This window comes from Oratosquilla oratoria, chromosome 20 (genome assembly GCF_046742065.1).
Source record: "Oratosquilla oratoria isolate Oo_2021 chromosome 20, ASM4674206v1, whole genome shotgun sequence".
NCBI classification, from domain to species: domain Eukaryota; kingdom Metazoa; phylum Arthropoda; class Malacostraca; order Stomatopoda; family Squillidae; genus Oratosquilla; species Oratosquilla oratoria.
The window spans coordinates 29,380,966-29,404,199 of record NC_134796.1 but is presented as its reverse complement, the minus strand read 5'-3'; the positions used below and the strand labels follow the sequence as shown (position 1 = coordinate 29,404,199).

The window sequence follows — 23,234 nt, the reverse complement described above, 5'->3', positions numbered from 1 at the left end:
TCGAAGAAATTCCTTTTAAATGTGCTGAACAAATTTTGGTCTTGTGGATCTTCTCCTAAATCTTGGAAGACTTCAATCATCATAGGAATCATAAAGGCAGGAAAAGACTCTCATGACCCACAAAGTTACAGACCTATTGCTCTCACAAGCTGCATTTGTAAGATCTATGAAAGAATGGTTAATACGCATTTAGTTTGGTTTTTGGAATCTAAAAATCTCCTATCTAACAGACAGTTTGGATTTAGAAGAAATAAGTGCACTCTGGACCCTTTACTTTTTATCACTCGTGAGACTCAGACTGCCTTCGCAATTGAGAACTGTAGCATTGGTGTGTTTTTTTACTTAGAAAATGCCTACGATACTACCTGGCGGGGAGGCATTCTGAAGCAAGTTGCAGAGTGGGGTATCGGGGGTAATATGTTCAATTGTTCAAAGGACTTCTTATCTGACCGTTATCTAAAAGTCTGAGTGGGCTCTTCTTTCTCTTGTGCATATCTTCAAGAGGAAGGGATTCCCCAAGGAAGTGTTCTGAGTCCTACACTCTTCAGCATAGCCATTAATAGTTTATTAGAACAAGTTCCCACAGGAGTTCATGGATTGGCTTATGCTGATGACTTCGCTATTGTGTGCAGCAAATCGACAACATTAGAAACGGGCCAAAAGATTCAAGAGGTTATTAACTTAGCAACAGCATGGGCTAATTGCAGAGGCTTCAGATTCTCTGCTGAAAAAACCAAAGCCATAAGGTTTTCCAGACTAAGACGCAAGGAAGAAATACCAACACTATTCTTAGAGGGTGTCATATTACCGTATGAAGATGAAGTAAAATACTTGGGTCTGGTATTGGATAAAAGGTTGACATTCACAAATCACATAAACGAGGTTGTATACACTGTTAAACAGCGACTTAATATACTAAAGGTAGTGTCTTGTTTCAACTGGGGAGCAGATCGTGTAACTTTAATAAGGCTTTACCAAACATTGTGCCTTAGCAAAATGGATTCCGGATGTCAAATTAATGGATCGGCATGTAAAAGTTCACTGAAGAAGCTTGATATAGTCCACAATATGGCTTTACGGATCTGTTCGGGAGCCTATAGAACATCTCCAGTAGATAGCTTGTATGTGGACGCAGGAATTCCTCCCCTGTATATTTGCAGGGAGGAATTAAGCCTTAGATATATATCTCGGGTCTTGACATCCAAACAGAATCCAAACTTTAAATTTGTAAAGCATCCGGTAGACAGAGCTCCAAGGAAAAGCACTCTGCCGAAACCTTTAGAAGTGAGATGTGAAGTTGGGACAGAGAAGGTAGGAAATGTTCCTAACACAATTGCTGAGATCACACCTCCCAAATTCCCTCCTTGGAACCGATGCCCCACTGAAATATGCCCTCTTAAAAAGAAGAAAAATAGAACTGCTGTAGAGCTAAAAAGTGAATTTTGAGAACATTTATCAGTACATGCTGATGCAATTTTTATTTATACAGATGGATCAAAATCCCAAGATGGTGTTGGTTGTGCTGTTGTAACTGATAGCACAGTTTTAAAGAGAAAGTTGCCTGATTTTAGCTCTGTTTTTACTGCTGAACTGCAGGCAGTCAGCAACGCCCTGAAGTTTGTTTTTAATTCTGTTCCGTGTGGTAGGAACATTGTTATTTTTACAGATTCCATGAGCGTTCTATCCTCTGTAAATAATTTGTTGCCTCATCATTTTTTAGTGCAAGAAATGCAGGAATGGCTAATTCTCATAAACAACGGAAAGAAGATAAAAGTAAACTTTTGCTGGGTACCGTCCCATGTGGGTGTCTCTGGAAATGAGCAGGCCGATGCTGCAGCCAAAGCCGCCACTAGGCTCAACCAAATAATAGACCGAAAAGTCCCACATACGGACTTCAAAGGAGTAATTCATTGTTACACAATGGGGAAGTGGCAGGAAGAATGGACAAGGCTGGACGGCAGTTCTAAACTAAAAGAGATTCACCCCTTGGTGAACCCTTGGAAGTGTCCTCCTTTGGACAGAAGATCAAGCATTGTCTTGACAAGATTGAGAATTGGCCATTCCTACATCACTCATAGATTTTTGATGGCAAGTGGAGCAGAAAGGCTGGCCCCCCAATGACTTGCCAAGTAGTTTTCACAATTAAACACATTTTAGCTCAGTGCCCTGCATTCTCTGATAAGTGCAGGGCAAATTTTTTAACAGATTTATCTTATAAAGAAATTTTAGGGGAGGAAGCTCATGTGGAAAATGTTTTAAAGTTTTTAAAAGACATAAATTTATTTTATGAATTTTAAAGTTGTGTATATGAATGCTTGTGAGTGTATGTTGTTGATGTTTGTTTGTGAATGTTTAATGTTTTAACTGTTTTACTTGAATTTTATCTTTATTTTATTTATTTATTTATTTATTATTTTTTTTTAATCTAAAAGACAAATATGCGCTGAATGGCCTACCAGCTTCGGCGCTTGGCCTTCGAGCCAAAAATTCCATAAATCAAACTCAGGAGAACTAGTCGAATGGGTTGCTCAAAATTGCGGCAGCAAAATTCCATCCATGATGGTGACGCCACCCACGGACTTGTATGTACTGTCTTAATCGTTGCCATGGCATCATGATTGATGTTAGTAAGAATAGCATAAAAGGAAGATCCTACATTGTTTTTGAACATGCTCAGGTGATTTGTTGACCCATAAAACCTTCATAGGCCAAGTTGCATATGAAGGATTATTTTGACAACTTAATCATTGCCATGGAAATGCAAATTTGGTATGATGCAGATGTCCCACATTGTTTTTGACATGCCCATGTAATTTGTTGACTAACCCATAAACCCCATGTATTCCAAATTTCATTAAAATTGGACCAGTGGTTTAGAGTTTATGTGTATTTCTTTACCAAAATATTTTGCAAATTACCACCATTCTCACACTTAGCTCTGGTAAAGTTTAGCCAAAAATTCAGAATAGAAAAAAAAATCATATCTCCCATATATTTCGAGCTATTTAAAAAGATTAAAATGTATTTTGTTTCATATACAAGAAGAATTTAGGGGTTAAACCAAATTTGAAATTTTTTTGCTCATACCTAGTGTGGGTTTTTGAAGTGTCCAACTCCCCACTACCATGTAAGGCAGAAGAGGCTTTGATATACATATATTACAGATTACAAAGAAAGATGAGAGGAAAACAGTGGTTGGTGGATGGGAGTGGAATGAGTGGGAGTGGGTGCATGCCTTGGCTGGCTAGCTCCCTTTATAAGGGGGAAGAGGCCCCTTGGTATATAGTTGGATTACAGATGTATGATAATGGAAATGCTTGGATTAAAAATGACTTAATACTTCATTTAGCAATAAATATATTGTGAATAAAGTTTCAGAAGCTGTTTTTCATACAATTAAAACAGATGTATTGATTAAGGCTTACTGCTCTCTTCACTCAGATGGCCAAGGCCCCACCCATGATGTCACATCTGGGTCAACAGAAAAAGGAAGTCACTGGTCCTATTTGCAATGTCGTATTACACAAGAGGATAGTGCATTACAGAAAGTTGTCATTGTTTGCCTGATTGAGTCCACAAAAGGGGATACTGCCATATCTAGACCAGTTGTCATTCCTATCAGAGCAGGAAATATTTCCAAGAACAGACAATATAAAGGTGAGTATCCTTGTCCTTCCATATACAGACGCTCCTCTACGTACGTTCATTCGATTTACGTTTTTTCAATTTTACGTTTGAACTGACTATAAAAAAATGGTAAAAAAAAAAAAGTGAATTTTTGAGTTTAGCGCGCTCTCCGTAGTACGAGACGTTCAAACAATACTTATGCATGACGCTGCATCTATTGTTTACATGGCACAAATGACAGACTGAACGTGCCTTGCCTCCTCCTCCTCCTCCCCTTCCTCCTCCTCTACCATCTCACTTTATGTTGCTTGAATTTAATTTATTTCAAATTAATGTTATTATTTTACAGTGTTATGCTTATAATTAATGAATTAGGGGTGTTTTATAAGATACGGTAATAGAATTTATGGATGCATAGTACAGTATGAACGGTCATACGTTACTGGAACATACACTAACAACTTACGTTCATTTTCACATTACGTTCGGCCGTTCGGAACGTAACTAAAACATAAGTTGAGGAGCGTCTGTATATGAAAGATGTTTTCTGCATAGCGTGAATACACATAGAATGAATACTGTAAATGAATCACCTTTACCTACAGTAATATAAGTCAGTCAATTTATTGCTGTAGGTCTTTTGTAGGAGACCCATGGCTCACATAGGAGAACAAAAAAGTAGTATCAACCACATGCAACTCACGTTGCTGTGAAATTTTTTCACATAAAGTGAGGATTTGGTAGAATAATGGATTAGATTTGTCACATATGTAACTTTGCATTTCCTCCTACCTCTTCCAACTTCATCACTTCTCTTTGGTCTGGTTGGGTCCAAAATCTCTTCCTATCAACTTTGTATGTATTTCCTCCACCTTTAAGAGCAAGGAGAGCTGACAACCAGCAATGGCTCCTTTCCCTCAACTACATTTAAACAGTGACATAGAATCAGTCCCACGCTTATACAATTCAGACATCAGCTCAGTTTCATCCCAGAGAGCTCTAAAAAAGGGCCCAAGGACCATTGCCTGCTGCTCCTGGGATAAGGGTTTCCAGTCAGTAAAACTTGAAGCAGCAATTTAATTTATTTCCTGCTTCAACTTGTTTTATCCCCCCCAAATACATTACATTATTATTTTCCATCACCTCTTCATCTATCATAAATATCCAAAAGAGAAGCACCATTGCCAAGTATCATGAGTCTGCAAATCTCCCACAAGAGCAACCTGAGGCAACATATTGATTGATTGATAAGAGAAACAGGTATTTTATATATGCAATAACTTCTTTCTTCCCTTTACATGTATCATAATAATATATTTTTTTCAAATAGCTCGTAATAAATGGGCCCTCTTAATTGGAAATTCAAAGTATGCTCAAATGAAAATGAAAGACCTGATTGTACCCACCAAAGACATTGTTGTATTGGCACAAGAGCTGAAGAAGCTGCACTATAGATGTCTAGTGGTGGCTAACCTAAAGAAAATGGAATTCATTGGTGTAGTGAAGCTGTTTTGCCAGTTCATACAGGATCATGACTATGGTAAGTCATTGATTTTATTTTTGTAATTAGACCATGTGAGGAAGGGAAAGAATTATAGTGTCAAAATATACTAAAGGAGGATATTGTAGTGCACTATGTTCATGGAGTAAGCAAAAGTATTAATTTGGAATTTTTAGTGCAAAAGTCAGATACATGACACATTAGTGTTATGTATTTGAATGACATTTTCTCTGAATTAGGTGGATTGTGAACCTATGTTATTTGAGAAATTTTATAATAATATTTTTTGTCTTATACATGTGCCAAAGGGAGATTAGTCCCCACACATCATTCATCTGCATTAGAATTTAAAGTCTATTCATAAAGAAATGCTGATACTTTTGTACTTCTGCTATCCCACCAATATGCCTTTTCCTTTTTGGCTACCTCCCTTGTAAGGGTGAAAAAGCCTTGGTATATGCATGTACCTATATACTAATCCTTTAAATCTGTTCTTTACCATTTCTATGAGTTTATTTCCCAATGCTTCTGAGGTATTTACCTAGTTGTATTGTCGAGGCAAACCTCAACAGAAGAAAAAAAAAATAGAAAGAGAAAGAAAAAGAAGAAAAAGAGAAAGAAAAAGAGAAGATGAAAGAAAGAAAAAGAGAAGATGAAAATATATATATCTCATTGATCATTATAGATCAACCATTCATATGCTATAGACTTCCACACACTTCCTGTGATAAGCGACCATTTTTCCGCTACTCTGTGACAGCCTGGTCACACCAACTGGAGGATGAGGAGTTGTACTGTACTGCCGGTTAGTCATCTGGTAGAACATGGGGCATTGGGTAGGTGGGTACTAGTCCATATTCCATTCTTGGTTGAAAGGAAAACCTTCAGTACTGCCTTTATTCTTCCAGAAACTTCCAAAAACTTCCCAAACCGGGGAGGGGAGGGAACTGAGAACTTGCGTCTCCTTTCAAAAGTACATTTTACTTCAGGACTGATTCCCTGTAATTTTACAACCTTATTCAGAAACAATACTACATCAATGTGAAAATGGAGTAGGGTATCTGAAAGATTCGTGAAGTAGAATAAATCCTTACAAGACTATAGAGAGGTAACATGAAGTTACTATGCCTCTTCCTCTGATATAACATAGGATACGCCTCTTCAGAAATCTTTAAATTACCCTACTTAAGGTTTACAGTTAATTTTATGCTATTCTATGGTAGGTTAGGTGAGGCTAGACTAAACCCCCTGAACAGTAGCTATGGCATGACACCTTAAGGCCTCAAGACTGACTATAAACGGGAATTGGTTTTGGCACATATGATTTTACTTTAAAAAAATATAGCTTAGTTATGAAAGGGAGGGAGGGTGGAGGGGTGTGGAGTGTTTTCGGGGATGGAATGGGTGGGAATGATTTTATGCCTTGTCCTTTTTGGCTACCTCCCTGGTAAGGGGGAAAAAAGCCTTGGTATATGTATGTATGTATGTATGTATGAAATATAGCCTAGTTATGAGAACATAAAGGGTTACTTAAACACGTATCAACAACCCAACGTCTCATTTCCTTTCCTCTCTATCGGACGGGGGCTTCTCAATTAATTTTTTTTAAAAGTTAATTAATGGTTCTGACTTTAACTCTTACCTTTTTAAAAGGGAAAATTTCTGACTGATTTGCTTTGGTTGGCTGTCTTGGCGAGTCTATGTGACGTTCTCTAATATGCCACGTTGGCGTGATCAAAACAAAGGGCCCGTTCATTATCCCCCCATGTCCGATAGCGAGATTATGACTTAATCTTTATATAGTAACATTTCTTTGCTTGTTTGCTAATGAATACAATTCTTTTAATGGATTTCCTAATACTTGATTTTTAATAAGTACAATAGTAAATTAAAGATATTAGAGCTGGATGATGAATCAATTTCTAAGTACTTCCAAAATTTTAAAGGGTTAGCTTTTCCCCCCTGACAGTATTGTATGTAAAGGGAGCTATGCTTGTGATGACCTGTCTTTGTATCTTTCAGCATCAAGTTTTTTCTTAAAATCTTAAATAATGTTTGCACACACTGTTTCCTTATCTAAATTATTCCAGGTATCCAGTACTCTATATGGGAAGCTATTTTCTTTTAGATCTCTACTATAGTTATCCTTTTTGAGTTTCTTTTCGAGTTTCATCTTTTCTTAAAATCTTGAATAGTGTTTACACACACTTTCTGGCAAACTATTTTTTTATATCTCTTTTATAGTTATCCTTTTTGAGTTTCTTTTTGTGTCCTCTTATTTTTCCATTGTCCCATTTGAGCATATCATTCCTATCTAGGATTTCTATTCCTGACTGTATAAATAATCAGCAGATCTCCTTTTTCTCTTCTTTGTTCCAGAGTTGGTAATTCCAATTTGGACAATCTTTGTTCATATGTAAATTTGGAGAGAGTTGGTGCCAACTTTGTAGTTACTCTTTGTATTCTTTCTAATTTCATTATATTCTTTTTAGTACTGGGGGTCCATAGTGTTGCTGTGTACTCCAGTTTTGGTCTTATCAGTGTAACTAATATTTTTTTAATCATTTCCTCATCCAAGTAGTCAAATGCCACTTTCATTGACCTTAACCCCTTCCATACGGTGCCGCACACGTAGGCGTCATGGGGAGCAAGTGTATTCGCGAGGCTGCCATATCGGCGTCTTGATTATATTTATTGTAGTCGCCCCTCCATAATGACATTCTTTCTAATTCTTTTGTAATCGCATTTTCTATGGTTATCAAAATTCACGGGTGAAGAGAGAACGATCGATATAAGCGGTGACTATATTTTATGATGCGAGTATTATTACGACACGTCGTACGGCTGGCATTGGCTGCTGCCACCGAGATCTAAGGCCATGACGCCTACGTGTGCGGCACCGTATGGAAGGGGTTAATAGGTTGAAGGTTTTCTGACTATTTTATTGATATGGTTGTCCGGTGTCATGTCCTTGCTGATTGTTACTCCAAGGTCTCTTTGTGAGTTCACTTTTTTTACTTCATCACCAATTTCATAATTTCTTGATATTCTGTTTTTACTTTTTCCAAAGTCCATTATACTGCACTTTTTGATATTGAAGTTCACTTCCCACTTTTGAGTCCATTTCCAGATTTTGTCCAGGTCCAACTGTAATGATTCACAATCCTCCTCTGTTCTTACTTTCTCTAGTATTTTTGTGTCATCTGCGAAGAAATTTCTATAACACTCTACTCCTTCATCCATATCATTTATGTATATGGCAAACATGATTAGAGCCAGTACCGAACCTTGCAGGACACCACTTTTCATTTCTTCCCAAGTTGAGTATTTGTCTCTAATTATCACCCTCATTTTTCTCCTATCCATCCATTCCAATTATTTTCCTCTGATGCCACCTATTGATTCTATTTTTCTTATTAGTTTCTTGTGTGGTACCTTGTCAAATGCTTTTTGTAGGTTTAGAAAGGCACAGTCTGCCCATCCATCCTTCTCTTGCATTACTTCTATTAGTCTCGAATAGAAGCAGATCAGGTTTGTTGTACATGATCTTCCTTGCCAAAATCCAAATTGATTTTGATTCAGTGTAGTTTTTTCTTTCAGATGTTTAACCCATCTACTTTTGATAACTTTTTCACATATTTTTGCTACTGTGCTGTTAGGGAGACCGGTCTGTAGATGGTTGGATTATCCTTGTTTCCTCCTTTATATATTGGTACAATATTTGCATTTTTTCAGTACTGTGGTACCTTTCCATCTTTGAGTGAGTATCTAATTATATTGTACATTTTGTCTGTTAACTTCTCTATGCATTCTTTCGGTATCCAATATACAATTCTATCCAGACCATGTGATTTTCTGACATCTAGGTTTTTTATTTGGTCTCTGATTTCCTTGTGTGTTATAGTTATTTCCCTCATTAGGGGGGTGGGGGGTTCTCTCTTTATTCCCTCACAGTTAGGTGAGTTCTCATTTGAGAATACTAATTTGAAATGATTGCTCCTAATTTCTGCCATTTCTAGTTCTTCTGTAAATTCATAATTTCCCTGGCCCTGCTTTTCTATTTCTTGTTTATTTTTTAGTTAACCATTTACATACTTGCAAAATAGTTTAGGTTGTTCCTTGCATTTTTCTATTATTACTCTTTCATAGTTTCTTTTCATCCCTACATATTTTTGAAAAATAATTTCTTAGTTTAATGTATGTTTGCCATTTGCTTTGTCTCTTTTATCCTTAGCTTCACTACATTTTTTGTTGTACCAGCTTTTTCTGTATACTCTTTCTTGCTTTTGTTGTGGTACATATTTGTTCACCCCCATCAATATAAATGTCATTTCTCTTCAGTTTGTGTTACGAAAGAATTTTTTAAGTTTCTCAAAATTCGTTTTGTCTTCCTTTTCTGTTTCTCATTTCTTCCGAATTCTATTAGTATATGGTCACTCTTTCCTATTGGAGTTGTTGTAATCAATTCTGTCCACTATTTCAGGTTCTGATGTAAGTATTAAATCTAGTCTCGATGTGGTTCCTCATTGTTTCTGTATCTGGTATTTTCTTTTATCCACTGAGTCATCATGTATTCAATGGTCATATCAAGTAGTGTGTTGCCCCAGAGGTCTTCTCCACCCTTCATTGTCATTTCTTCCCAACATATTTCTTTTGAATTAAAATCACCCATAATTGCTATATTTCCTCTTTTAGTACATTAGTTCATATTTTATATCTTCCAACAGTTTGGAATGATCGCTTTCTGTCCAGGGCTGTGTTTTGGGGGGCACATACACTAATACATATTTTCTACTTTTTATGTAATTGCTTTCAACTTTTATCATAATTGATTCTACATTGTTTTTTCCTTCTGTTATCTTTGTCACATTTAAGTCTTTCCTAGTCAAAAATAATACTCCCCCACCCTGTTTTTCCTTTCTATTCTTCGTCCAACAGTTATATAGACCTTGTCCCACAGTATTTGGTGGTAGAGTACTTTTTAATTTAGTTTCTACTATTCCCATTATGTCTGGTTTTTCTAATGCCAGATAGTCATTTAATTCATTCAGTCCTGAAATCATTCCATCTATGTTGGTATAGGCTAACTTTAATTTTTTCCTTTCTCATCTTTTTCTGTCTGCTTTGTTTCCTTTTTCTTGATATACCATTTTCTCAGCCTCAGGTCCACCACTCTAAAAAAAAGAAAAAGAAAAAAAAATAATTCTTTTCAGTCTCAGTTCTCTTTTAATTTTTTTCTTAATTTGCTTCATTTCTAAGTTACTTTTCTTTCTCATTTTCTTCATCATTTATTTTTTTATCCATACATTTTTGTAATGTTCATTATTTGTTACCTAAGTTTTACTTTTAGTGGCTTATATTGTTTTTCTTTTGAGTATCTTCCAATTCTATATGTCTCTTCAATTTCTTTACCTATACTTTGTCCTTCGTCATGAATCTCTTTCAGAGTTTCTTTAGCTATCTCTTAAGGTGGGGAAGAAGAATGCTGCCACTGTGATCCAGTGCATGTCATAGAAGGTGGCAAAATGTGACAGAGTGAGGGGACTAGGGATCCCTCACTGTATATATTTCCTACAAAAAGAGCATAAGATGGTCTGGGAGGACCCTAATAGATATGTATGGATGTGGTTCAGGTGAGAGTAAAAGGCAAGAGATTGGTGGTATGTGAGAATAAAGATAAATATGTGTAAACACTAAGTGAAACTAAATTGAAAAGGAAGGGTGAATTGGAGTTTGGGAGATGTTATAGTTTAGGAGTGACAAGAGGGCAAAGGTGGAAGTGGCATTGCTGGTAAGTAATGACATAGGTAAATGTATGGTGGAGGAGTCTTCAAGGATAATGTGGGTAAAGGGAAAATTGAAATGGGAGATACAGATTTTTGTGAATGCATATGGTCCTGGTAGTGAGAAAAATGAAGAGGAAAGGGATTTTTTTTTAGGGGGGTTTATTTAGAGTGTGTGTAGAGTTTTGGGAGAATCTCATTGTAATGGTGTTTTTGGAAATTACTAGTGTAGGAGATGAGCCAAGAGATGGAGTAATTGGTAGGTATATGGTGTCAGGTAAGAACTAAGAACTATAGTGGATAGATTCTAGAGATGTGTTTAGAAAGGGAGTTGATAATAGCACAGTGTTTACAAAGAGACACTAGAATAAGTATACATGGGATAGGGGGGGTTTATTGAACCAAGTAATCATACCCAAAGGGAGGATTGAATGAGTTCTGGATGTAAATGTGTTCAGAATAGAGAGCATGGAATTGTCAGATTATAATGTAGAAGGTAATTTTAGAATGGAAGTAAAGTGGAGAGGGAGGAAAAAAAGAAGGGAGGCAGAGAAGAACTGAAGGTTAGCAAATTGATAAATGAAAAGGAAAAACACAGGAGAAGTTGAGAGAAATATGGGAGGTGAATGATAAAAGAAATAGGAGTAGAGGAAGAATGGGTATGTTTGAAGGAGGAGGTGCAAAAGTGCAGTAAGATAGTATGTGGGATGAGAAGGATAAGAGGGAACAGTAGAAGAGGCAGCAAATGATGATATGAAAAAGTGAATGAAGGGAGAAGTAAGATACAATGTGAGGAATATATGGAGGAGAGCAGATGTAAGTGGGGCAGGTAGAGAGGAAAGTGTAAAGGAAACAGGTGGACAGATTCTAATGGATGTGAAGACAGTAAGGGGAAGATGGATAGAGTATTTCATGGATTTGTTGAATGTTGAGGAGGTTAGGGAGGGTTGGATTGTAGTAATGGGAGATGCTAGGAAATTTACTGAGATTGGAAAGTATTACGTTTGAGCTGTAGGAAAAGATCTGTATCTATATACAAAAAGGCCTCTTCCCCCTTATTTAGGAAGTAGCCAGCCAATACATGCACCCAACCTAGTTCACTCCCATTCATCACCTATTTGTTTCCATTATCTTAGCTCCTTGAAGATGAAGGGCTGTCCCTGTCCCCTGCCCACTGCCTAGGTCAGAATCAGTGCAGCAAGTCACAGCACATCCACAGCACAGCCATTCTCCATTCACACTTATCCCCTACCTTCTACCTCCCTTGCTCAACAGACATTCACCTCTGGCTCAAAGCCCCTTTCTCAGATATACATTGAACAATCCTTCCCAGTATAACTACACTTGTAAGACATTCCAACCAGTTGTCATCTGTTGCACCGCTACTTGTATCTTCACTCGTGGTATAGCCTTATTATTCGCCTCTCCCATCAAAGCCATTCTAGCAGCTCTCACCACCACAGCTAGATCCTTGAATAAGGTGAATTGTTCCACCCAGCTCTCTCTCATGGCCATTTCCATTAAGAGTTACCCATCTGCTCCCTTTAGCTTCTTTACCTTACTTCCTTTTTCACAATTTGTTAATTTCCTTCCAAAGCATTTTTTATTAATTTCAAAATATATACCGGTACATATACCAAAGGCTTTTTTCCCCCTTATAAGGGAGGTAGCCAAAAAACAAGGACATAAAACTATTCCCACCCATTCCATCCCTAATATACTCCACTCCCCTCCACCCTCCCCCTTATCTTGGCACCTCCTGGATGACAGGTCATCCCTGCATCAATTTATTTTTCACACATACTCCCTTACCCTCCATCCCCTACCCACTCCACCTCATGCATCACAGCATCATCCATACACAACCCCTCTCCATTCACCCCTATCTTCTCTCTTCTCCTGTCCTTCCTCAACAGACATTCCCCTCTTTCCCAATGCCCCTTTTACCCCCATCCATCCATTGCATCCTAGGTCGACCCCTCATGTTCACTCCTTCCAGACTCTGCCTTTCACACCACTTTTACTAGTCTTTCTTCACTCATTCTTTCCATGTGTCCAAACCATCCCAATATTCTTTCATCAACCCTATCCTTTATCCAGCCGCTATCATATTTCTCGGGCACCTCATCTCAAACGCATTCAAACTCCTCCTCTCTTCCTCTCTTATGTTCCATGTTTCTGCCCTGTACAATGCTGCTGGTACAATTACTCCTTCATATCAGGAAAATGGCAAATATATATAAACTATAGAAATGAGTATGTAAAAGTGAGAAGAGAGGAAAAAAGAAACTATGAAAAAGACATTATAAAAAATGCAAGGGGCAACCCTAACTTTTCTATAGATATGTGAATGGTAAACTTAAAGATAAACTGGAAATAGTGAAACTACGCCAAGGAAATATAGAATACACAGAAGATCTAGAAATGGCCGAAGTCATGAATAATCACTTCAAATATTTTCTCACTAGAGAGAAGGCACAATATTGGGATGAAGGAAATGAAGTGCGATCGCCCCCCATGAGTGAAATGATAACACAAAAAGAAATAATGGAACATTTATCAAACCTTGATGTCAGGAAATGGCATGGCCCGGACGGAATTGTAAATTGGATTCTAAAAGAATGCAAAGAGGAACTAATTGACAAAATATATAACATAAGTTGCTCACTGAAAGAAGGAGATATACCAAAAGACTGGAAAAATGCTAACATTGTACCAATATATAAAGGAGGAAACAAGGAAGAACCAATTAACTGTAGACCGGCCTCACTAACAAGCACTATAGCCAAAATTTGTGAGAATATTATCAAGAATAGATGGGTGAAACACCTGGATGAAAATAATATAATAAACCCAAGACAATTTGGGTTCAGACAAGGAAGATCATGTACCACAAACTTAATGTGTTTTTACATACATATACCAAGGGCTTTTTCCCCCTTACAAAGGAGGTAGCCAAAAACACAAAAGCATAAAGACCATTCCCACCCATTCCATCCCTAATACACACCACTCCCCTCCACCCTCTACCCTCCCTTTTATCTTGGCACATCCTGGATGACGGGTCATCCCTGTATCTTGTCCACTGCCCTGGGTCACAAGCAGTGTTGCAAGACACAGCACATCCACAACAAGACTGCTTCATAAAATTGGCGACCCCTCCCTCTCCATCCCCCCATGCAGAAAGGGAGAAGACGGGGAGAAATCCTTTTGAGGTGCGTCAAATTTTTTTCACACATACTATCTCGCCCCCACCCCCACCCATTCCACCTCATGCATCACAACCTCATCCATATACAACCATTCTCCATTCACCCCTGTCTTCTGTTCTCTCACATCCTTCTTCCACAGACATTCCCCTCTTCACTAAAGCCCCTTTTACCCCATCCATCTATCTCATCCTAGGTCACCCCCTCATGTTCACTTCCTCCACTTCTGCCTTCCACACCTCTTTTACTACCCTTCTTCACTCATTCTTTCCATGTGTCCAAACCATCCCAACACTCTTTCATCAACCCCATCTCCCAACTCCCTTACCACCCCTGTTCACCTCCTCACCTCCTCATTTCTCACTCTATCCTGCCTAGTGACCCCCATCATACTTCTCAGACACCTCATCTCAAACAAAATGGAGTATAAAACACCAATTGGATAGAGTGACCATATACTAATAGAGTTTGAATTAAAAGAACACAACAATATAGGTAGGAATGATGAGCATAGAGAAGGAAGATTAATGTACAACAAAACAGATTTTGAAAAACTAAGAAAAAAATTCCAAAACACTAACTGGGACAAATTCTCTAAAGAGGAAACAAAGATGGAAGACAAATGGAACATATTCAAAGAAAAGTACAAGGAAGGAATTGACAAATATGTACCAAAAAAGAAACAAAAATAGATTTATATAAAGTGTTGGTATTAACAAAAGGTGCAGTGAGGCTAGAGACAGAAGAGACAAAGTCTGGAAAAGATGGAAAAAAAAAAAAAAAAATCCAAATGGCAAACATATATAAAACTTAGGAGATAGGTTTGATGAAAGAGTATTAGGATGGTTTGGACACATGGAAAGAATGAGTGAAGAAAGATTAGTAAAAGAAGGGTGGAAGCCAGAGGTGGAAGGAGTGAATATGAAGGGGCGTCCTAGGATGAGATGGATGGATAGGGTGAAAGGGGCATTACAAAAGAGAGGAATGTCTGTGGAGGAAGGATGGGAGAGGACAGAAGATAGGGGTGAATGGAGAGGGGTTGTGTATGGATGATGCTGTGATGCATGAGGGGGAGTGGGTGGGGGATGGGGGGTGAGGAAGTATGTATGAGAAAAAATTTGACACAGCCCGAAGGGATTTCTCCCCATCTTCCCCATTTCTGCATGAGGGGATGGAGAGGGGGGGTCACTGAATTTATGAAACAGCCTTGCTGTGGATGTGCTGTGTCTTGCGACACTGCTTCTGACCCAGGGCAGTGGACAAGATGCAGGGATGACTCATCATCCAGGAGGTACCAAGATAAGAGGGAGGGAGGAGGGTGGAGGGGAGTGGAATATATAGGAAATAGAATGGGTGGGAGTGGTTTTTATGCCTTTTTCTTTTTGGCTACCCCCCGTATAGGGGGAAAAGCCTTCAGTATATGTATAAGTAGGAACGAATATGTGAATATATGCAGGAAAGAAAAAAGAATTTATGAAAAAGATATTATAGACAAATATAGGATCAACCTAAACTCTTTTACAGACATATAAATGAAAAACTAAAGGATATTGGCCCTGTCTGGGGTATTGGCTGCTTGTTATTGTGGCAAAGTAGCATGCAGTTGATACTTTAGGGTCTATATGGGGCGCCCCTACAGACCAGAGCCACACATCATTTTGTCTATGATAGAGGAAAACTCTTCATAGAAAAATGATGACACTTTTATACTACGACTGTCCCTCCGTTATGCTGTCCCCCAACCCCTTGCTGCTGTCCTGTACCATTTCTCTGAGTATTCATTTTCTGCTGTGGGGGAATTCCCTGTGGTGGGGGAAAAGAATACTGCCACCAAGTATTTTCAACTTGGATCGTAAGAGGCGAGAAGAAAGGGACGGGGAGTGGGACTAGGCATCCTTCTCCTTGTAGTCTCACAGGAGACATTCCTAAACGAAAAAGTAAAGGCATAAGAAGGTCTGGGAGTTTTCGGACCAGCACCCTAAGGTTTGGGTCTTTTAATGTGCATGGATGTGGTACAGATGAAAGTAAAAGGAAAGAGATAGGTAGTATGTTTTTAAGAAGAAAAATGGATGTGTTGGCTTTGAGTGAAACTAAGTTGAAAGGGAAGGGTGAGTGTAAGTTTGGGAGTGTAAGTGGGAGGTTATCAGGAGTGAAGAGAGGGCGAGGGAGGGAAGGGGTGGCTATTCTAGTAAGTGAAGAGATAGGTAAACGTGTAGTGGAGTGGAAGGAGGTTTCCTCAAGGATAATGTGGATGAAGGTGAAACTGGGAAAGGAGATGTGGGTTTTTGTAAGTGCATATGGGCCTGGCAGTGAGAAGAGTGTAGAAGAAAGGGAGGCCTTTTGGATAGATTTAAATGAGTGCATAGAGGATTTAGGGAGAAATGTCAATGTAATAGTACTGGGAGACCTTAATGCTAGGGTAGGAAATGGTCCAATTGATGGAGTGGTTGGGAAATGTGGAGTTCCAGGAAAGAATCGTAGTGGAGAGTTGATAGTGGAAATGTGTCTAGAGAGTTGATGATAGCAAATACAGTGTTTCGGAAGAAAGTCAAGCATAAGTACACATGGGAGAGGGTGGTGGATGGAAGGGTGGTAGATAGAGCGTTGATGGATTATATAGTGGTAAATAGGACTATGATAGGAAGAGTTAAGGATGTACATGTGCTAAGGGGAGAGGGTGGGGGAATAACAGATCATTTTTTGGTGGAAGGTAAGTTGAGAGTGGAGGATAGATGGAGAAAGAGGAAAAGGACAAAAGGTAGGGAGGTGCTTAGAGTGAACTCTTTAAAGGAAAAGGAGACGGAGTACAAGAAGAAGCTGAAGGAGGAGTGGGAGGGAGTGAAGGATAAAGTAGAGCTAGGTGTGGAGGAGGAATGGGGATGGTTCAAGGAGGGAGTCACAAGGTGTGCAAGGATGGTGTGTGGAGCAAGGACAGGAGGAAATAAAAGGGTAGTGAATGGTGGGATGAGGAAACAAAGAAAGTTGTAGAAGAAGTGAGCTTTCACAGATTGGTTACAAAATAGGACGAGGGAGTCATATGAGAGGTACAAAGAAAAGAAAAGAGAAGTAAAGCAAAAGGTAAAGGAGGCAAAGAGGAGAGCAGATGTGAAGTGGGGTAAGAGTATGACAGAAAATTTTGAAAGTAATAAAAAGATGTTTTGGAAAGAAATTAAGAGAGGAAGAGGAGGCAAATCAAGTAGAGAAGAAAAGGTAAAAGGTGCAGATGGAGAGATTATAATGGAAGAGAAGGCAGTAAGGGGAAGATGGGCAGAATATTTTAGGGAGTTGCTAAATGTGAAGGAGGATAGGGAGGGAAAGATAGTTGCAGTGGGAAGTGCTAAGAAAATGAGAGTGATGAGTGAGGAAAATGGAGGAGAAATAAGGAAGGATGAAGTGAAGGCAGTTGTTAAGATGATGAAAGCAGGTAAGGCACCTAGTCTGGATGGATGCCATGCAGAATGTCTAAAAAAAAAGGAGGTACAGTGATGGTGGACTGGCTGGTGAGTTTATTTAATGTTTGTTTAAGAGAGGGTAGAGTGCCAGAGGACTGGAGGAGTGCCTGTATAGTTCCACTTTACAAGGGAAAAGGGAACAAGTGTGAATGTAGTAGTTTCAGAGGGATTAGCTTGTTAAGTGTAGTTGGGAAGGCTTATGGGAAGATCTTGATTGAGAGAATTAGGAGAGGAACAGAGGGAATAATTGGTGAGGAACAGTGTGGATTTAGGATGGGTAGAGGTTGTGTAGTTCAGATCTTTGTGGTAAGACAAATATGTGAGAAAGCTATAGGAAAGGGGAAGGATGTTTTTTTAGCTTTTATGGATCTGGAAAAGTCTTACGATAGGGTAGACAGAAAGGCACTGTGGGAGGTTATGCAGATATATGGGATAGGAGGAAAGCTACTTGGAGCTGTCAAGAGTTTTTATGAGAGTAGTAGAGCTTGTGTCAGGATTAGAAATGGAGAGAGTGAGTGGTTCGAGATAAAGGTGGGACTTCGTTAAGGATGCGTTATGTCACCCTGGCTGTTCAACTTACACATGGATGGGGTAGTGTGAGAGGTAAATGCAAGTGTAGTGGGTCAGGGATTGGAGATGGTTAAAGAAAATGGAGAAAAGTGGGAGGTGAGCCAGCTGTTGTTTGCTTACGACACTGCTCTTGTGGCAGGATCGGAGGAGGGACTGAGGAAGTTGGTGACAGAGTTTGGGAGAGTATGTGATAGAAGGAAGCTAAAGATAAATGTGGGTAAAAGTAAGGTGATGAGATGTACAAGGGGTGAAAGTGGCAGTAGACTGGAAATGAGCATTAAGGGAGAGCGACTGGAGGAAGTGGATAGTTTTAGATACTTGGGTGCAAATGTGGCAGGAAAAGGTGGAGTGAAGGTGGAGGTAGAATGTAGATTGAGAAAAGCAAATAAATGTCTTGGTGGATTAAAGAGTGTAATGAGAAATAAACATTTGGGAATGGATGCTAAGAGGAGACTGTATGAAGGAGTGATTGTGCCAACAGCACTGTATGGGGCAGAAACATGGAACATAAGAGAGGAAGAGAGAAGGAATTTGAATGTGTTTGAGATGAGGTGTCTGAGAAGTATGATGGGGGTTACTAGGCTAGATAGAGTGAGAAATGAGGAGGTGAGGAGAAGAACAGGGGTGGAAAGGGAGTTGGGAGATAGGGTTGATGAAAGAGTAGGATGGTTTGGACACATGGAAAGAATGAGTGAAGAACGACTAGTAAAAGAGGTATGGAAGGCAGATGTGGAGGGAGTGAACATGAAGGGACGTCCTAGGACAAGGTGGATGGATGGGGTGAAGGGGGCTTTGGGGAAGAGGGGAATGTCTGTTGAGGAAGGACGGGAGAGGACAGAAGACAGGGGTGAATGGAGAATGGTTGTATATGGATGATGATGTGATGCATGAGGTGGAATGGGCGGGGGGATGGGGGGTGAGGTAGTATGTGTGAACAAATTTTGACGCAGCCCGAAGGAATTTCTCCCCATCTTCACCTTTTATGCATGGGGGGACGGAGAGGGGGAGGTCGCCGATTTAATGAAGCAGCCTTGCTGTGGATGTGCTGTGTCTTGCGACACTGCTTCTGATCCAGGGCTGTGGACAAGGTGCAGGGATGACCCGTCATCCAGGAGGTGCTAAGATAAGAGGGAGGGTGGAGGGGTGTGGAGTGTATTCAGGGATGGAATGGGTGGGAATGATTTTATGCCTTTTCCTTTTTGGCTACCTCCCTTGTAATAGGGAAAAAGCCTTGGTATATGTATGTATGTAAAGGATAAACACGAAATAGTGAAATTGTGTGAAGGAGATAATATATAGATGACACAGAAATGGCAGAAGTAATGATCAGACATTTCAGGTCAGTTTTTACAACTGAGAGCTCACAATTTTGGGAAGATAGGAAACAAGGAAGGTCACCCAAAATGAAAGAAATAAAGGTAACACAAAAAGAAATAAGAGATCAAATAAAAAACCTAGATGTCTGGAAATTGCATGGACCAGATGGAATTGCAAATTGGATACTGAAAGTGTATAGACAAACTGACAGACAAATTATACAAGATAATAGACTTCTCACTCAAAGAAGGAAAGGTATCGCAAGATTGGAAAGATGCAAACTTAGTACCAATATACAGTGCTCGACAAAAGTTCGCGGCGCCTCAGCGAATCTAAACAAAAATGCACAAAAATGTAATTAATCATTATATTTATTGGATTTTTACTCACCTAATACTTGGTTGGGAGTCCTTTGAAAGGTCCTGGGAGTAATCATCTCAAGCGACTTGACACCAGATAAACATGTCAATAAATTATTTGGAGAGACTTTTAAATGACTAAAATCAATGAAAGTGGCCTTTGACTACATAGATGAGGAGATGGTTAAAAAAATAGTGGTTGCATTGATAAGACCTAAACTAGAATATGCCATAACATTGTGGTCACCCAGCACAAAGAAGAACATAAGAAAATTAGAAAGAATCCAAAGAGTAGCGGCAAAAATGGCACCTACACTGTCAAATTTGACATACGAACAAAGATTGGAGAAATTACATCTGTCAACACTGGAACAGAGAAGAGAAAGAGGTGATTTATTGACCATTTACAGAATTATGAAAGGGATGGATATTCTCAATAGAGATGACTTATTAAAGTGGGACAGAAGAGAAACAAGAGGACACAAAAAGAAACCAACGAAGGACATATAGAAGAGACCTGAAAAAGAATAGCTTCCCACATAGAGTGATTGATGTCTGGAACAAACTGAATGGAGAAACAGTGAATGCCAAAACTATACACAATTTTAAGAATAAACTGGATGCGGAGAGATATGAAAACGGGTCACTATGAGCATAGCTCTCGTCCCGTAAAATACAACTAGGTAAAATGAATACATTCAAACTCTTCCTCTCTTATGTTCCATGTTTCTGCCCCATACAGTGCTGTCAGTACAATCGCTCCTTCATAAAATCTCCTCTTAGCATCCATTCCCAAATGTCTATTTCTCATTACACTTTTTAATCCACCAAGGCACTTACTCGCTTCTTTCAATCTATATTCCACCTCCACCTCTACTCCTTCCTTTCCTGCCACATTTGCACCCAAGTACCTAAAACTATCCACTTCCTCCAGTCTCTCTCCCTTAAGGCTCACTTCCAGTCTGCTGCCACTTTCATCACTTGTACATCTCATCACCTTTTACCCACATTTATCTTCAACTTCTTTCACACACTCCCCCAAACTGTCACTAACTTTCTTAATCCCTCCTCTGATCCTGCTACAAGCAAAGTGTCATCCACAAACAACAGCTGGTTTATCTCCCACTTTTCTCCATTTTCTTTAACCATCTCCAATCCCTGACCCACCACCCTTACATTTACCTCTCGCACCACCCCATCCATGTATAAGTTGAACAGCCAGGGCAAAATAACACATCCCTGATGAAGTCCCACCTTTACCTCAAACCATTCACTCTCTCCATTTCTAATCCTGACACACGCTCTACTACTCTCATAAAAACTCTTGACTGCTCCTAAAAGCTTTCCTCCTATCTCGTATATCTGCAAAACCTCTCACAGTGCCTTCCTGTCTACCCTGTCATAAGCCTTTTCCAGATCCATAAAAGCCCAAAAAACATCCTTACCTTTTCCTATAGCTTTCTCACATCTGTCTTACCACAAAAATCTAATCTACTCAACCTCTACCTGTCCTAAATCCACACTGTTCCTCACCAATTACTCCCTTTGTTCCTCTCCTAATCCTCTCAATCAAGATCCTCCCATAAGCCTTCCCAACTACACTTAACAAGCTAATCCCTCTGAAACTACTACACTCACACTTGTCCCCTTTTCCCTTGTAAAGTGGAGCTATACAGGCACTCCTCCAGTCCTCTGGCACTCTTCCTTGTCTCAAACAAACATTAAACAACCTCATCAGCCAGTCCAACATCACTGTACCTCCTTTTTGTCAGACATTCTGCATGTCATCCATCCAGACCAGGTGCCTTACTTGCTCTCATCATCTTAACAACTGCCTTCACTTCATCCTTCCTTATTTCTCCTCCGTTTTCCTCACTCATCACTCTCATTTTCTTAGCACTTCCCACTGCAACTACCTTTCCCTCCGTATCCTTCACATTTATCAATCCCTAAAATACTCTGCCCATCTTCCTCTTACTTCTTTTCCATTACCATCTCTCCATCTGCACCTTTTACCTTTTCTTCTCTACTTAATTCTCCTCCTCTTCCTCTCTTAATTTCTTTCCAAAACATCTTTTTATTACTTTCAAAATTTTCTGTCATACTCTTACCCCATTTCACATCTCTCCTCTTTGCCTCCTTTATCTTATGCTTTCCTTCTCTTCTCTTTTCTTTGTACCTCTCATATGACACCCTCGTCCTATTTTGTAACCAATCTGTGAAAGCTCGCTTTTTCTCTTCTACAACCTTCTTTGTTTCCTCATCACACCACTCACTACCCTTCCTTCTATTTCCTCCTGTCCTTCTTGTTCCACACACCATCTTTGCACACCTTGTGACTCCCTCCTTGAACCATCCCCATTCCTCCTCCACTTCTAGCTCTACTTTATCCTTCACTCCCTCCCACTCCTCTCCCAGCTTCTTCTTATATTCATTTTCCATTTCCTTCTCATTTAAGCAGTTCACTCTAAGCACCTCCCTAGCTTCTGTCCTCCTTTTCCTCTTTCTCCATCTATCCTCCACTCTCAACTTACTTTCCACCAAAAAAAATATCTGATATTCCCCCACTCTCTCCCCTTAGCATATGTACATCCTTAACACTTCCTGTTATGCTCCTATCTACCACTACATAGTCCACTAACACTCTATCTACCACCCTTCCATCCACCACCCTCTCCCATGTGTACTTATGCTTAACTTTATTCCAAAACACTGTATTTGCTATCAACAACTCTGTAGACACATCGCCATCAACTCTCCACTATGATTCTTTCCTGGTACTCCACATTTCCCAACCACTCTGTCTATTGGTTCATTTCCTACCCTAGCATTAAGGTCTCCCAATACTACTACATTGACATTCCTCCCTAATCCCTCTATGCACTTATTTAAATCTATCCAAAAAGCCTCCCTTTCTTCTACAGTTTTCTCGCTACCAGGCCCATATGCACCTACAAAAACCCACATCTCCTTTCCCAGTTTCACCTTCATCCACATTAACCTTGAAAAAACCTCCTTCCACTCCACTACACATTTACCTTAGATAAAGAAACATTGTCAGTGTGTGCAAAACTTGATGCTGAAAGATACAAAGACAGGTCACCACGATCATAGCTCCCTTCCTGTACAATACAACTAGGTAAATACCTATCTCTTCACTTACTAGTATAGCCACCCCTTCTCTCCCTCATCCTCTCTTCACTCCTGAGAACCTCCCAATTACAAACTCACACTTGCCCTTCCCTCTCAACTTAGATAAAGAAACATTGTCAGTGTGTGCAAAACTTGATGCTGAAAGATACAAAGACAGGTCACCACGATCATAGCTCCCTTCCTGTACAATACAACTAGGTAAATACCTATCTCTTCACTTACTAGTATAGCCACCCCTTCTCTCCCTCATCCTCTCTTCACTC

At 39.4% G+C, this 23,234-nt stretch overlaps 1 protein-coding gene across 1 annotated transcript in view; it reads left to right on the top strand.

Moving 5' to 3' along the window:
* Positions 1-3,441: 3,441 nt before the first annotated feature.
* The window catches only part of LOC143036430 (mucosa-associated lymphoid tissue lymphoma translocation protein 1-like), a gene marked incomplete at its 5' end in the record, with an annotated part of 107,060 nt that continues 87,267 nt past the window's right edge, over positions 3,442-23,234 (top strand). Inside the window, 2 exon segments of the mRNA XM_076203782.1 lie at positions 3,442-3,657; positions 4,958-5,167. Coding sequence (XP_076059897.1) covers positions 3,442-3,657; positions 4,958-5,167 — 426 coding nt within the window.